Below are 14,584 nucleotides of genomic sequence, written 5' to 3' on the forward strand. Positions count from 1 at the left end.
CTGCATTTTAATAATATTTTGAATGGGTTGATAAAATAGGAACAGATGGTTAAAGTTTGTCATTTTAGGGAAAATAATGAAATATTGCGCTGCTTAATCTGTCTGTTTTTCACACTCTTCCCTATCTCCTCCCCACCATGAAGATATTCAGATGCAGCAAAATTTAAAGCAAAATACTAATAATATCTTTTTCGTCACTTAGGTCTATTACCTGAAAGGACCCTAACTTTGTCAGCCAGCTCTGTGTTAACCTACTCTGTTAGCCCTTTGCTCCAATGTTGCCTCCTGAGAGGAGGCTTCCAAAAAGGTGTTGCTTTGGGGGAACATAAGGGGTGCAGGTGAAGTGTCTTTCTGCCATGAAGTAAACTAGCTTTGTAGATGCTTTGTTAACCAGAGCAGACTCACTCCTAGAGGACCCCAGTGGGGCAGAGGTGAGTTGGGTAACAAGCGTTTCTGAGCCTCCGATCCACCTGCCCCTGGGCTGCGTATGGGCATAAGCCCTAGCTGCAGGTGCTGCCTGATGAAGAGAAGGCAGAATGTCACCACCACATCACCTGTACTCTTAGATTTGCCTCGCTGCTAGCCCCTGCATTTCTCTGAAATTTCCCCACCGTTCTGCTTGGACAGAGTATCAGATGAGATCAACCACTGGGGGAGGGAAGTGAGTGTGGCTCTGGCACTGTGACTAGAAACTCTTGGGAGACCGAGCATCGTGCACCACTCACTTACCGCTCACTGACTTCAGTAGCAAAAGCCTCCAGGATGCTCCTGGATAAACATCATCTTTGTGGCCACACATTGTTTTATGAGCTGAGTCATCAGACTGGCTGACTCCTTAAATGCTGCTATCTGATTCTCCAGGCAGCAGAAAAAACAGGAGAAGATATGAAGCGTAGCTCATTGAGCTTTGTAGAGAGGGCTGGTCTCATTGGCCAAAAGTGATGGGGGGATTTATCATTATGGGGTTTGCTTATGTTAAAAAATTGTTGATTAAGTTCCATTTAAGTGAAAAAGACGATGCTGCCTGCATTTCTTGTATGTTATATACAAAATCTGTTTGGTTATGGGCTGTTTTTAATAGGCACCAGTCTTAAAGAACATCTTGCTGAAGACTTGATTCCTTCCTCAGTCAGCAAGTTGCAATTTACCATCTGAGGTAATGAGTTCAGCCCAAAAGTAAAAGTGACATGTTAAGTCACACTGTTTGTAGACTTGTTTCTTAGATAAGAAACCATGTTTATCTTTTACATAGCTACTCAGTAAGATGTCTCAAGGAATTTTTGATTAAAGCCAATGTGCCTGTATCAAGGAAATTTACTCTTATTGACTCAAGTTTCTGAATTTGGAGACTTGTGACTTGCTGAAGTAAATTTCTCAGTTCTTTTTCCAACCTATTGCATTATGGTCTCAGGAAACATACAGGGAGTTCACTCACCCACCCAAGAGTATATGTTGACTTCCTGTTAGGTGGTAGGCATTATGTTAGGTTCTGCGTGGGGTAAAATAAATAAAGAACAATCTTTGCCACTGAAGAAGGAAACAGATGTTTATCAGTGTGCAAGGCAGACACATTTGATCTCTTGGAGGAAGGTGGGATGAGCAGGTAGGGGTACAGGAAAGGCCCTTAGGGGATAGCAAAATCCCCATTAGCCAAGGGCAGTTGGGGAAGCTTTCCTGGGGAGAGCGGCCCTTAGAGGGTGAGGAGGGTCCATGAGTTTCAAGAGAGGAGAGTACCTGGGTTCAGGGATACTGTATGCAAAGGCCCAGCCAGAGTCAGGGAAGGGCAGCTGCTTGTATCTGGAGTTGGGATAGCGTGGGAACTTCTGGGAGAGCAGTTCCTGGGAGGTGACAGGGTCAGAAACCAGCCCTTCTTCTTTAAGATTTTATTTATTTATTTGACAGACAGAGAGAGACAGCAAGAGAGGGAACACAAGCAGAGGGAGTGGGAGGGGGAGTGGGAGAGGGAGAAGCAGGCTTCCTGCTGCGAGGCTCAATCCCAGGACCCTAGGATCATGACCCGAGCTGAAGGCAGATGCTTAATGACTGAACCACACAAGCACCCCAGAAACCAGACCTCCTGAGAGTCAAATGAATTGCAGTGAAATAATCTGGAGCAGATGATTCTCCTTCGAAGTCAGAGACAGAGAGGAGGAAGAGAGGGAGTGGCGGATGAGGGTACCAACAGGGCAGATGTTCCTGGGACCACAGAGGGAGCCTGTGGAGCAGAACTGGGTGAAAATGGAGCACAGGTAGCAACAATGGTACAGTGAGTTCCTGGGGATCCTGAAAAGGAGCAGACAGTGAAGATGGGTGGTGGTGAAAACATAAGGAAGTGCATGGAGAAGAGGGGAGGGCAGGCACTGAGGGTCCTGACTTTCAGAGGCAAGCTGGAGTTTGGCTCACATGCTGGGAAGGGTGTGTATGTGTGGGGTGAGAGTGGAATGAGAGCATGAGGAAGGGCTCAGAGCAGATGCTGTGGGTATAGGAGAGCAGGTGTATATCCCTGCTGAAGGGCGATTCTCCATGACGTGCTCTAAACTCTTTTGCTTCAAGAAAACAATCTAAATTTAGTACAAAGAGAAAGACTGTAGAGTCTGGGACTTATCAGATGTCCTTCTTCTCACCTTGGCCCCTTTTCTTTTCTCTTTTTTTCAGTTGGGATTAATGCATTCCCATCCCTGAGCTGTGGTGTGTGGTTGTTGATTGGGACTGTCTTCGTCCGGGGAAGCTGTCATCTAAGATGAATTCAGAATGGGAACAAGAGAGTAAACTTCGGGAAGACCAGTCCTTAGGCTCTGAGACTGTGATCATGTATATCAGCCAATGGGGTGGAACTAAGAGATGAAATAAGAGCTTTAAGGTTGTTCAGAAAGTCTGTATAACTTGGCCCACTTGCTAGATAGCTCCCTGGAGAAAGCTTTGTGGGAATGTGGTTTCATTCTATCAGGACATTCCATGGTGGTATTGGGCAGGGGTCTTCCTGGAACAGTTAGCTACATAAATAAGGATATCTCTCTTATTATGTTCTTGGACTCCCCCAACCCCTCAGTATATCTAACTGTTGAGAAACTCAATTATTTACAGAATATTTTCCCAGGACAGGAGTGGGCAGCCTTCATTGGTAGTAGTCTATAGGTCAGGAGTTGGAAGTCCACGGCAACAATCCAGGTGAACTCAGTTAGGCCTGGGAGGAGGAACCAATCAAAAAGGGCATTATGAAGAAAGAATCAACAAGATCTGTTGATTACCAAGATATTCTTGTATTAGTCTTGCTTCCTACTCAACAAGTGTGTGTCAGGTGTTAGGCAAGGTGCTGAGGAACCAGAAAGATGACTTTAGCCGGGAGCTTGCCTTTTGAGAGCTGATAGTCTTATGGGAGAAATAAGGCACAAATGCATACAACTGGAATCCAAGGCAAAAGAGGGAAGGATCCAGTCCGCTAGCTGCAGGATCAGGGAAGCTTTCCTGGAAGTGAGGCACTGATCTGGACTTTGAAGAGTGGGGGTGTTCAAGAGTGATACTGAGGGATGACACCAGGGTTTTGGCTTGGAAGGGCTGGTAACAGAGATGGATGGATCTGCTGGGATTAGGGCAGGGGACACTATGTGGTCCAGAAGTAGGTGGAAAGGAGAAGTCCTGCAGTTGCCAGGATTACCCTGGTCTTTGGAGAATGGTTGACCGAGTCACAAGGTGATATTTGCAGAAGTAAGAGGGAACAGATTTTGGGGGGTGGGGGAGGAGAGAAAGGAAGAAAGTTTTGGGACCGAGCCAGAAACTTCGAAGAGCCTGTAAGGCAGAGACCTAGAAGCTGCAGAGGCGGTGCCCAAAGCAGAATCCCAGATCCCAACGAGGAAGTGTTTCCTTACTAGGAAGGCTACTGTGATTGTTCAGACCCCAAACATTTACCGCATAGGCCAACCCATTGAAACTAGAACTAAGGAGGCGGCAGCGCTTCGGCCTAGAAGGCATCCCAGAGGACGAAGAGCGAGGGGCATGATTCTCCACCTTGTTTTCCCGCGGCGACTTCACCTTTCGGGTCTGGCGATACGCAGGGTGGTTCCAGGGACCTTTCCGGGGATGGGCCGTGACCACGCTGTGGGTGACACTGGGATGAGTTCGAAAACAGTATCCTTCCCTCTCTGCTCGGCCCTCCGCTCTCGGACAGGGGTCCCGCGGCAATCTCGGTGTCCCTGGCACAAGCACAGGACGGGCAAGCCTCTGGGGGCCTATGTCCTCCCACCTGCCCAGCCCGCCTCTTTCAGCGCTTACTGCCGCCGAGGGCGGGGGTCCGCGGAGGAGCCAGGTATGACCTCCGCGGGGCCGTCCAATCACTTCTCGCGGATTTCCCTCCGCTGGCGCGCGGCAGCGGCGCGTGGGCTCGCGCGCGGGCTCGGGCGGCGCGAGCCCGGGCAGCGCGAGCCCCCGCGCGCCGGGGAGTGGCGCATGCGCGGCCGTCCTGCGAGCCCGCTGAGGCGAGCCGAACCGCGGCGGCGCCGGGAGCCGAGCAGGGGAGCTGTGAGGGACCGAGCAGCGGGGCGGGAGCAGCGGCGACGGACAGGTGGGGAGCCCTCGGCCGCGCCGCCCGGGACTGCTGGGCCGCCCGCGGAGCCTCGCGGTCCGGACGTGGCGGCGGCGGCGGCATCCCGGACGGCCTGTGAGGGATGCGCCGCCCACTGCCCCGCGCCGCCTGACCGCCCCCGCTTCGGCTTGCGGTGCGCCACAGCCGGGCCCGCGGCCGTCCCCGCCGCGCTGTCGCCTGGCCGCCGCGCCCGCGGGGCCGCGCCCGGCCCGGCCATGTGGACCCCCACGGAGGAGGAGAAATACGGCGTAGGTAGGTGAGGCTCCGGCCTGGCCGCAGCGGGGGTCCCGGGGACGCGCCCGTGCTCTCGGCCCCGTGGCGGCCCCGCCTCGATTCGCGCCCGCGCGCCCCCGCCCCTGCCCGCAGGCTGCGCGGCCTCGGCGCGGGGCGAGCGCGGGGCGAGCTCTGGGCGAGCGCGGGGCGGGGGCGGCGCGGGCGGGGCGCGGGCGTGGGGGTGGGAGCGGGTCTTGGGGCGTGGGGAGGGCGGCAGGGGGCGCTGGCGGCGCGGCCTCGGCAGGTGCGGCCCGCGGGAGGGGCGGGCAGGGTGGGCTGGGCCCCTGTGGCTGCCTGAGGTTTCTGGCGTGGGGCACAGGGCAGTTTTACTCAAGAAGCCAAATCCTGGGAGTCTTGTTTTCTCCGCTCCCAAATCTCAATTCTAATGAGTTTCCGCGCCTGAGTTGATGAGCCCGATGACTGTTTATTTTTGGACTGGAACCTTTCAAATAAAAGGACAAAAAACGTTGACATCATTTTTCTCCAGGTCAAAATTTTGCAGACATTTGACTGCAAATGTTTGATCTGCATTAATTTGTTTTGCCTTCAGTATTAGAAATAATTACCTTACAATGGGAAGTGTTTTTGGACATGTCTCAGTGTTAAGTTTCGTATGTATTATGTTCACAGTTTTGTTAAGAAAACAACCAAACCTGTTTTCATGACACCGTTATTCCTCTTAGAATCGTCTTTTTATCCGTTATAAGTGTTAAACTCCCGAAGCTAAATAATTCTTGTAACATTAAACTTCTGTAAAAAGAAATTCAATAATTTAAGGGATTGAATGTTTTCCTATCATAATGTTAGTGTTTTGTGGCAATAACGTGATAGAAGAGTTCTTCCACATTGCATTATTGTAAGTCATCGGTCATCTTGTTGGGTTAAAAACAGATTTAAAACGTTGAGTGTACAGGTTCCCCTCCCTCCCAAGGTTGTAATGGAAAACTATAGATGGGGAATCTGTCTAAACATAGACTTTTATTTCCCCTTTTTAACTGCAGCTCAATCAAGATTTAGCTCACAGTTTACTATGAAATAACTTTTTAAACTGGCAGTAGTAACAAACATTTAGGAATACCATCAGGCAGGTTATCGTGTGAAAATTGAGTTTATTTAAATTTAAGGACCTGCAGAGAGATCTTCTATACTGGTAAAAAATCCTGTTTTGAAAGGTAACTTTCTGGAGTTTTTAATTAGCTGTGCTATAATGGCATGATAACACAGTAGGATGGAAGTGATAAAAGGAGCCCTAGTGCTTGAGTCTCTGTTGAGAAGGAATTCGGAAATGATTCAAGGACCCGGGATTCACCTCTGGGGACATTTTACCCCTTCTCTTAGAACATACTCTAAATACTGTATGGATTCCATGAAATGAAGAGTTGATGGTTTATCTTCTCCATAACTTGCTTTCGGGGCTGCTGAACTAGAATAACAAATAATTGATGTGAAAGTGGTCAACTGTTCAGTGACACCTAAGTGATAATTCCTTCTGGGGAAGAACCCTTGAGTAGGGAGTTAGCCAAATTCTGAGTCCTGGCTTCTCTTTACTGGTGCTGTGGGCAAGTTATTTAACATCATTTTCTTAATGTGTAAATTGGGGGTAATATTTACCTACAGGGTTGTGAAAATCAAATGAGAGCATACCAAGTGCTTAATAAATGTTAATTTTTTCTTTTCCCTTTAGTACTTAAAATACTAATAACGCTAGGTATTTCCTTTAATGTGTTAGTTCTTAGAAGGAGGCAATGCAAGGTAATCAAGATAGGTGAATGTGAATCTTGAAGCACTAGGATTTGGTGTGTGATTTAATCAGGAAGATGGAATGAAATTCTTGCATTCTTAGGACTGTGAATTTAGCTTTAGAAAAATGGTTATTTCCCGGGAAGGGGCACAGCATTGGGCACTGGGCAGGACCTAAATACTTGGTAAATGAGAGAGACAGTTATTCTGAAGACATTACCAGCTGTGATTTAGTGTAATTTAGATGCCTTTTTTGCCAAACAAGGCATCTCTTTTCCTGTTTCTCTCACAGCTTTCTTCTGTCCCTTCCTCAGTTATGATCTGAGAGATTGTTCAAAACTCAGGGTACATCTCTTTCCATAAACACGTTAGGGCTGCAGTCCTAGGCCTTTTATTTAATAAAATCCAGTTCAGCCTATAAAGTAGCTTAAATATTGTACTTATAATAAGAAAAACAGTGAATCAAAAATAGTATGCTAGCTGCATTATTTAATCACTAGCTTGAAAATCTAGCTATTATCGTTATTCCTATGAGAAAATATTTTGAGTTTCAGCTCTGATTTTTATGACCAACTTGGAGCACAGGTTTCTATCCCTGCTTGCTAATCCATAATCCTTATAGCAGGGAGGGAAAATTTGTACCTACTTCCTACCAATTTGGAGAAACTGCTTGGATGTTAGTGAGGGAAGGAGTCCCCTGTTGCAGCAATGCAAAGGAGTTTTTTTTCCTACCTCAGCTGTTCATCTGTATTTGACATTGGTAAGGTGTTTGAGATCCTGTAGAAATATCCTACTAGCTTTTACCTATTTTTTTTAAATATAGGAATTCTGTACAATGTTTTCAAATTACTTGATTTATCCACTTAGAACTAGGTGATATCTGAACTTCCATTTTCATTGTAATACTCTGTGGTTGGCTTTAGGTGAAGGGGAAGAGACTGTCCTTTTTTGAGGTTTAGTCATGGGCTAGTCAGTGTGCTGCTAGGGATTCTCACTTAGGTCACACCATGTAGATTCCTAGAGCAGTTCTAATGTTATCTTCATCATACAGATGAAGAAACTGGACCTTAGAAGTTGTTAGTACTTTTTTGCCCTTCAACAATTGAATATTCCCCTTAATTTTCTTCCTGGCAATCGGCAATATTTTGTGATATACTTGACTCTCTTGCTATTCTTCTCTAGTATTAAAAGGGCTGTTTTTTGTTTTGTCTTGGGTTTTTTTTTTTTTTTTCACATAACCTGTCAGCCCAAGTTCTGACTCCTTATATCTCTTTCCCTCTGAGGTTCTCTGCTCTCCTTCTGTTGCCATGAATGCTTGGAAAGCCCTACATCTTTCCATTCTTTATTTTACCCTTCCAAGAAGCTTCCTGTTTTAAAGTGCTTTAGGGGAGAACAATCCAACTATTTTTGTGAACCACTTGTCTTTTCCCATATTGATGGCACCCAAACTACCAAATATAGAAACCAAAGACCAAGAAAATACTTTTCTCATCCTCTAACCACAGAAGCAGAAGCAGCAGCAGCAAATACCAATAACAAATAAAAGAAGAATGTTTATAATTAACTTCTAAAATGGAATAGCAGCAAAAGTTTGAGTACATATGTACTAGTTTGGCATTTTAGGAGTGGAAGCTTGCCTAAGGTCATCATCTTATTTATTCTGCTGTCATAAGGTAATTTTTTTTTTTTAATAACTCAGGGCATTGGTTGCTGATTTTCTAATCTACACTTAGTGAACCATGACAATTTTTCCTTATTACTAACTAGAATACCTTATATTTTAGTTGTAATGTTTTATATATTTGTTTGTTTAATTAAAAAAAGATATATTTATGTTATATTTATTTTTATCTCATTTAAAATGTAATTCATACTTTCTGCCTTAGTTTTACCAGATTTTCTTTGGCTTGATTTTCCCCAGGTAGGGGGAAAAAAAAGCACTTAAAAAAAAAGCCCTGATTCCTTCAAAGAAATTTACCTTGTAAAGATCCTGTGGTGCAGAGGCAGCTGAAGGTGGGGAGAGAATAGGTTGATGAAACCCAATTGGAAAGAACCAGTGATCACAAAATTTCATTAAATTCGTTGGTATGTAGGCCAAAACTCACTGAAATAGTGTGAAAGCAGTGGGCTTTTTAGTTACTTGTTCCACGAGGGAATCCCAGTGTTTGAAGCCTCCAAAGGGCCCCATACCTTTCAGAGGTAAAGGCATCCACTAGGGTAGAGAAGACGTCATATATCCAGGACTTTATTTTGTCCTGAAAAGCGAGGCTATGCTTGATGTGTAATGATTGCGGTTTACTGTTTACAGGGAACTTCCAAATCATGATTCTACTTGAGCCTTACACCATAACATCACCTCTCTCTTCATTTTAAAACCGATGAGAAAGAAACTTTGGCTGAGAGAAGTTAGGTGACTGATGTAAGGAACTTAAGCTGGTAAATTCTGATTTGAGATTTGAACATAGGATTCTGGGATTCTAAGCCACAGCTGCTTTTATTACATCATGTTGGTTCCGGAAGGAATTTGTTAGTAGTGTATGTCCTTGGCTCAAAAGATAGGCATTCTCTACAGACGTTTCAATTTAAATTGGATAGTTATACTTAAGGAATTTTACTTCTATATTAAACATTTATGTAAGACTATGTGGTATTTATTGTTCTGCTTCTAATTGTAATGATTTGCATTGGTAATGAGTACACATTCAGGGCATGACGAGTCAGAAGGCAGGGCTTTTTTTTTTTTTAATGTTCAGTTAGCCAACATATAGTACATCATTAGTTTTTGATGTAGTGTTCAATGATTCATCAGTTGTGTACAACACCCTGTGCTCGTCACAACAGAAGGCAAGTTTTTAAATAGCCCTGAAGGGTATGTTGGGTTGTATCGCCTTTTCTTAAGACACTGTTAGTTGAGAGGAAAGAGTTGAATTTAGCAAATATTTATTGAGTGCCTTCTCAAACCAAGAGGTCTTTGTTTTGATATTTCATTCTGTAAAGCAAACAGGAAATAACCAACAGGAAATTATCAACATTTTTAATAGAAAAGTCATTATGCTGCCACAGAAGTAGTCTATTCAAATGTTACAGTTCATTTTATCATGCAGTGTTATGAGAGAATGTGCTTTAGAAACATTAAGCTAAATTATAAGCATGACACCTTTTTCTGTCTAGCATTTTTAGACACATTTGAATGCATAACAATCTCAAAATAATGGTCATTGAGGTTGAAAGAACTGTATATCATATTTTTACATTGGTGCTAAATTTTAATTTTTTAATAGTTTGTATTTTGAATCTTTTTTGTAATCTTTGTCTTTATTCTTGATGATAAGAATGATATGAAATTATTCCCAATGTGCAAGCATTATTGGATATGCTATATTTTAATTCCAATGTTATGCTTTTGCTCTAATGAATAAACCTGTTTATGATTATGCTCTTGACTCTTGCATAACCCCTCTTGATAGATTTTGTATGGAAAAGCAAGATTTTTTTTCACATAAAACCTCTAGGAACTTAAAACATTTTTCATAAATACAGTGCCAAATTATTTTAGCTGTGGTCCAGGTACTTGAGTTGATTTGCTATATCACACATTAGGATACTCTAGTAGAGATAATTACTATGTAGGGAAATGTCATTCAGAAGCTTCCTGTTTTCCTACTTTTCTGCAGTGGAATAAAATCCCAACCTCCTGCTTCCATCTGTTTCTCCTTCTTTCTTCAAAGCTCATTCATGAGCTCTTACTCTTTGTTGAGTGAGAACCAAAATTGATGGAAGAATTAGTGTGTGATAAATATAGAACTTTATATTACAGATTTAGTACATACCTCAGACAGATGTGCATTTGGCCTTTATTCAGATGCGTCTAGTGACAGCGCCCTCACCACTTTTTGGGACTGCCCCATTTTATTGTTTAGACAGCTATGATTTGAACATTCTTCCTTATTTAATAGACTCCCTGTAATTTCTTATAAGTCCATGTTCTGTGCCTACATTTAAATAATTGCATCATAGCCCTTCAGTAATTCATAGCACTTTAGAACTGTAAGGGATCTTAAAGATACATGGTTTAAGACTCTAGAACTAAGTAAGTCTAGTTGGAATAGCTAACATTCATTAAGTGTTTACTACCTGCCCAGAAATTTTTTTTTTAAAGATTTTATTTATTTATTTGACGGAGAGAGAGAGACAGCCAGCGAGAGAGGGAACACAGGCGGGGGGAGTGGGAGAGGAAGAAGTAGGCTCCCAGTGGAAGAGCCTGATGTGGGGCTTGATCCCAGGACTCTGGGATCACGCTCTGAGCCGAAGGCAGACGCTTAAGGACTGAGCCACCCAGGTGCCCCAGAACTTTCATGTTAGGGCTCAAATTTACTTTTTTCAGCCTGATCTGTAGACCTACTTATACTTTACACTTTAGCCATACTGAACTTTCCCCAAGTCTTTCAGTCTCGAATTAATTATGCCAGTGCTGCCTTGTGCCAGAACTATTTCTCACCTATTAAACACTTCTTATTATTTACTCCATCATGTCTTGTTCATGTTATTCCTTTTATGTAGGGTTCTTTTCCTTCTCTATGTCTCAGTTTTTTTTCCTGCCTAGTGAGGCTCCTTTGGTATATTGCTATCTTTGTAAATCTTTTTCTAGACCTTTGACCCTCTCTTTCTCCAAGCAGATAGATTTTATTCTTTTAAATTCATGAAAGTTTGTTCCTTCCAGTGGTATATTTATTTTGTCCTCTTCCACTAGACTAATGTCTTTCCAATTTTTTAAAAAATTTTTATTTATTTATTTGACACAGAGAAACAGCCAGCGAGAGAGGGAACACAAGCAGGGGGAGTGGGAGAGGGACAAGCAGGCTCCCAGCGGAGCAAGGAGCCTGATGTGGAGCTCAATCCCAGGACCCTGGGATCACGCCCTGAGCTGAAGGCAGATGCTTAACGGCTGAGCTACCCGGGCGCCTTAATGTCTTTCCAACTTTTGACTATGCTCTACACTAAGAAATACATTTAAAATTGCTATCTCTTTTGTGTGTGTGTATCTACACACATATACATATATTACATGTATATGAAAAAGTTAAAAGTTTGATGGTATAGGACTGTGTACTTTGTACAGTGTCCTCTGATATTTTCTATTCATTTCTACTTCATTAAGAAATACTGATGGCAACTCACTCAATGGATTTTGTGACCCATGGTTGAAAAAACACTGCTTTAGGCTATAAACTCTTAAAAGTAGGGATTATGCCATATTTATATTTGTATTTTTGGCAGACATAACTCAGTGCCAGGCATGTAGAAGGTTTTATACATATATTTGTAACATTGGATTGGACGTTTTAAATTCATGGGGCACAAAGCCTGCTCTTTGGAGACTTTTGGCTACCATTTCACACTAATTATTCACATCGAAGTTATAGTAATTAAACTCTAGGATTTGTTTTAGATGAACTGAAGTCAAGCTAGATCTCTTCAATCCTGAACTTCTATGATTGATAATAAACATAAATTTAAAATTTTAGTTACATTATAAATGGTTTTATATTTATTTCCACTACATTTCATCGGGGGGAGCATATTTGATTTGCCTCTGTTGGTTCTAGGTTGGTGGGGGGCTAGACGTGTTTGGCTTAGCAGTTGAACCTGTCAGGTCTTTTTGAAGCTTGAGTTTTTGATCCTACATACTATCTTTTCTTTGAACCTCTATCTACACGATTGATAAACTTGTCTTCTTTTTCCAAGTGGCTGATAAAAGCGTTGAATAGAAACAGAAAGAATTTTATTATCTAGTGGGAAGTGTCTAGTTTACAGACAAATAGATTTTGCTGTGTCGTGTTTTGAACACAAATTATCTGGATGACTTATTGAACGTTTTATGAAATTTCCAGCTGTTGCCACCTTTGTGAACTTGATAGTGTTTGGGGTTAGGGTGGGCTCTATAGTCAAGGAGGACAGAGGTTGCTAAGAGGTCTGTGTGGCTGTACATTTAAGTGTGGGGAATAAGGAAATTTTAGCATTAGAAAGGTAAGTCCATTTTCATCTTTTATATGAAATTTCATGTACATTTCATGTATAGGAGGAAGGGTGGCACCGAACTTATTCTTGAGTTTTGTTTTTGACATTGACATTGTCTTGACATTCTAGATATGCTGGACAACTCAACTCACCCTTTTCCAGACAGGCTTACAACTTTCCTACCTTTGTCACTTTGCTTAGGTTCTTATAATATGATGAATGCAATGATTACCTTTCTCTCCCTGGGGAATGCGAACTTAAAAAGCTCAAATGTCATCTCTTCGATGCCTTCCCCAGCTCTGCTTGATATAAATAAGCCTCAACCTCTGGTATGGGCACTTACCCCTTTAGATGCTTAATTGCATCTCTTTGCCTCAGGGGATTGAGCTTCTCCAGGACAAGGAACTTTATCTTCCTGTTTGTAACCCCAGGACCTAGCGCATAGTGAGTGATCAATAAATGCTTAATTAGGAGTCCAATCTAGTGAAGAGTTTTATTTTGTTTTGTTAATCCTGGTAGTATTTTAAAAGTCAGGCTGTAAATCTAATAATATTTAGTTGTTAGAAATTGTGCCATCATGAATACACTTTTTCCCCATTAGCCTTTCTATTTCTTGAGCCTGTTAAGAAGGTTTACTGCTGAGTTCAAATTAACTGACTTTGGGTGGCAGCTTTAGAATTCCAGTATGAATCCATTTCACCTACAGTTTCACAGTTATCACAACAGTGATTCAGAAATCTTGTAGCAGGTAATTGGGATGTAGTTTGAAATTACCCCAACAATTCTTCTTTCATTTGACATCTTTGGGGAAGCTATGTTTTGGATGAATGACTTTTCCAGAGAACTCAAGGTTAAATCTTTAAAAGCACCAAGAAAAGATTTTGTCTTTTTTTTTGTTGTTGTTGGAATTTTTTCTAAAATATGATGTATTCTTCCCTGTATTGTGAATTCAGTATGTGGAATACATTCAAGCTTTCTCTTTTTCTGTGTAACGTTTTCCTTTTGATTACATAAGATATATATTCATTAGAGAAATGTCAGTAAATATAGAAGAATACACGAAAAAGAAAATACGGGTGATATCTTACTTTTGTAACCCATATATAACTCCTCTCAACCTATTAATACATCTTTATGTTTTTTTTCCATGTATACATTTATTTATTTTTTTGGATTTTAGAAATATCTTTATTAAGAAATAGTAGTATGAAAATTTCAGAACTTCGTATTTTCCAGAACACGTCTGTTATCTAGAAAATGAATTTATATGGACTATTTGTTTAAATTAATTTATTTTTTAATTATTTTTATTATTTATTTATTTTTTATTATAATAATATTTTTTATTATGTTAGTCACCATACAGTACATCCCTGTTTTTTTTTAAATGTTTTTTATTATATTATGTTAGTCACCATACAGTACATCCCTGGTTTCCGATGTAAAGCTTGATGCTTCATTAGTTGCGTATAACACCCAGTGCACCATGCAACATGTGCCCTCCTCACTACCCATCCCTGGTTTTTGATGTATACATTTAAATAGGCATTTAGGGGTGTCTGGGTGGCTCAGTCAGTTAAGCGTCTGACTCTTTTTTTTTTTTTTAATATTTTATTTATTTATTTATTTGACAGAGGTAGAGACAGCCAGTGAGAGAGGGAACACAAGCAGGGGGAGCGGGAGAGGAAGAAGCAGGCTCATAGCGGAGGAGCCTGATGTGGGGCTCGATCCCATAACGCCGGGATCACGCCCTGAGCCGAAGGCAGACGCTTAACCGCTGTGCCACCCAGGCGCCCTTAAGCGTCTGACTCTTGATATCAGCTCAGGTCTTAATCTCAGGGTTGTGAGTTTGAGTCCTGCATTGGGCTCCATGCTGGGCATGGAGCCTATTTAAAAAAAATAATATTAAGTAGATATTTCAAGTAAATTAAATTTTAAGGCCATACTGTATATATTGTCTTATAATCTTTTATT

The 14,584-nt window shown here is 42.2% G+C and overlaps 1 protein-coding gene across 1 annotated transcript in view; it reads left to right on the top strand.

Moving 5' to 3' along the window:
• Positions 1-4,773: 4,773 nt before the first annotated feature.
• DOCK3 (dedicator of cytokinesis 3) overlaps positions 4,774-14,584 on the top strand; it is a 569,026-nt gene continuing 559,215 nt past the window's right edge. The window contains exon 1 of the mRNA XM_057311740.1: positions 4,774-4,831. Coding sequence (XP_057167723.1) covers positions 4,795-4,831 — 37 coding nt within the window. The 5' untranslated portion in view covers positions 4,774-4,794. The remainder of the gene's footprint in view (positions 4,832-14,584) is intronic.

The sequence above is a fragment of the Ursus arctos genome, unplaced genomic scaffold (assembly GCF_023065955.2).
Source record: "Ursus arctos isolate Adak ecotype North America unplaced genomic scaffold, UrsArc2.0 scaffold_14, whole genome shotgun sequence".
NCBI classification, from domain to species: Eukaryota; Metazoa; Chordata; class Mammalia; order Carnivora; family Ursidae; genus Ursus; species Ursus arctos.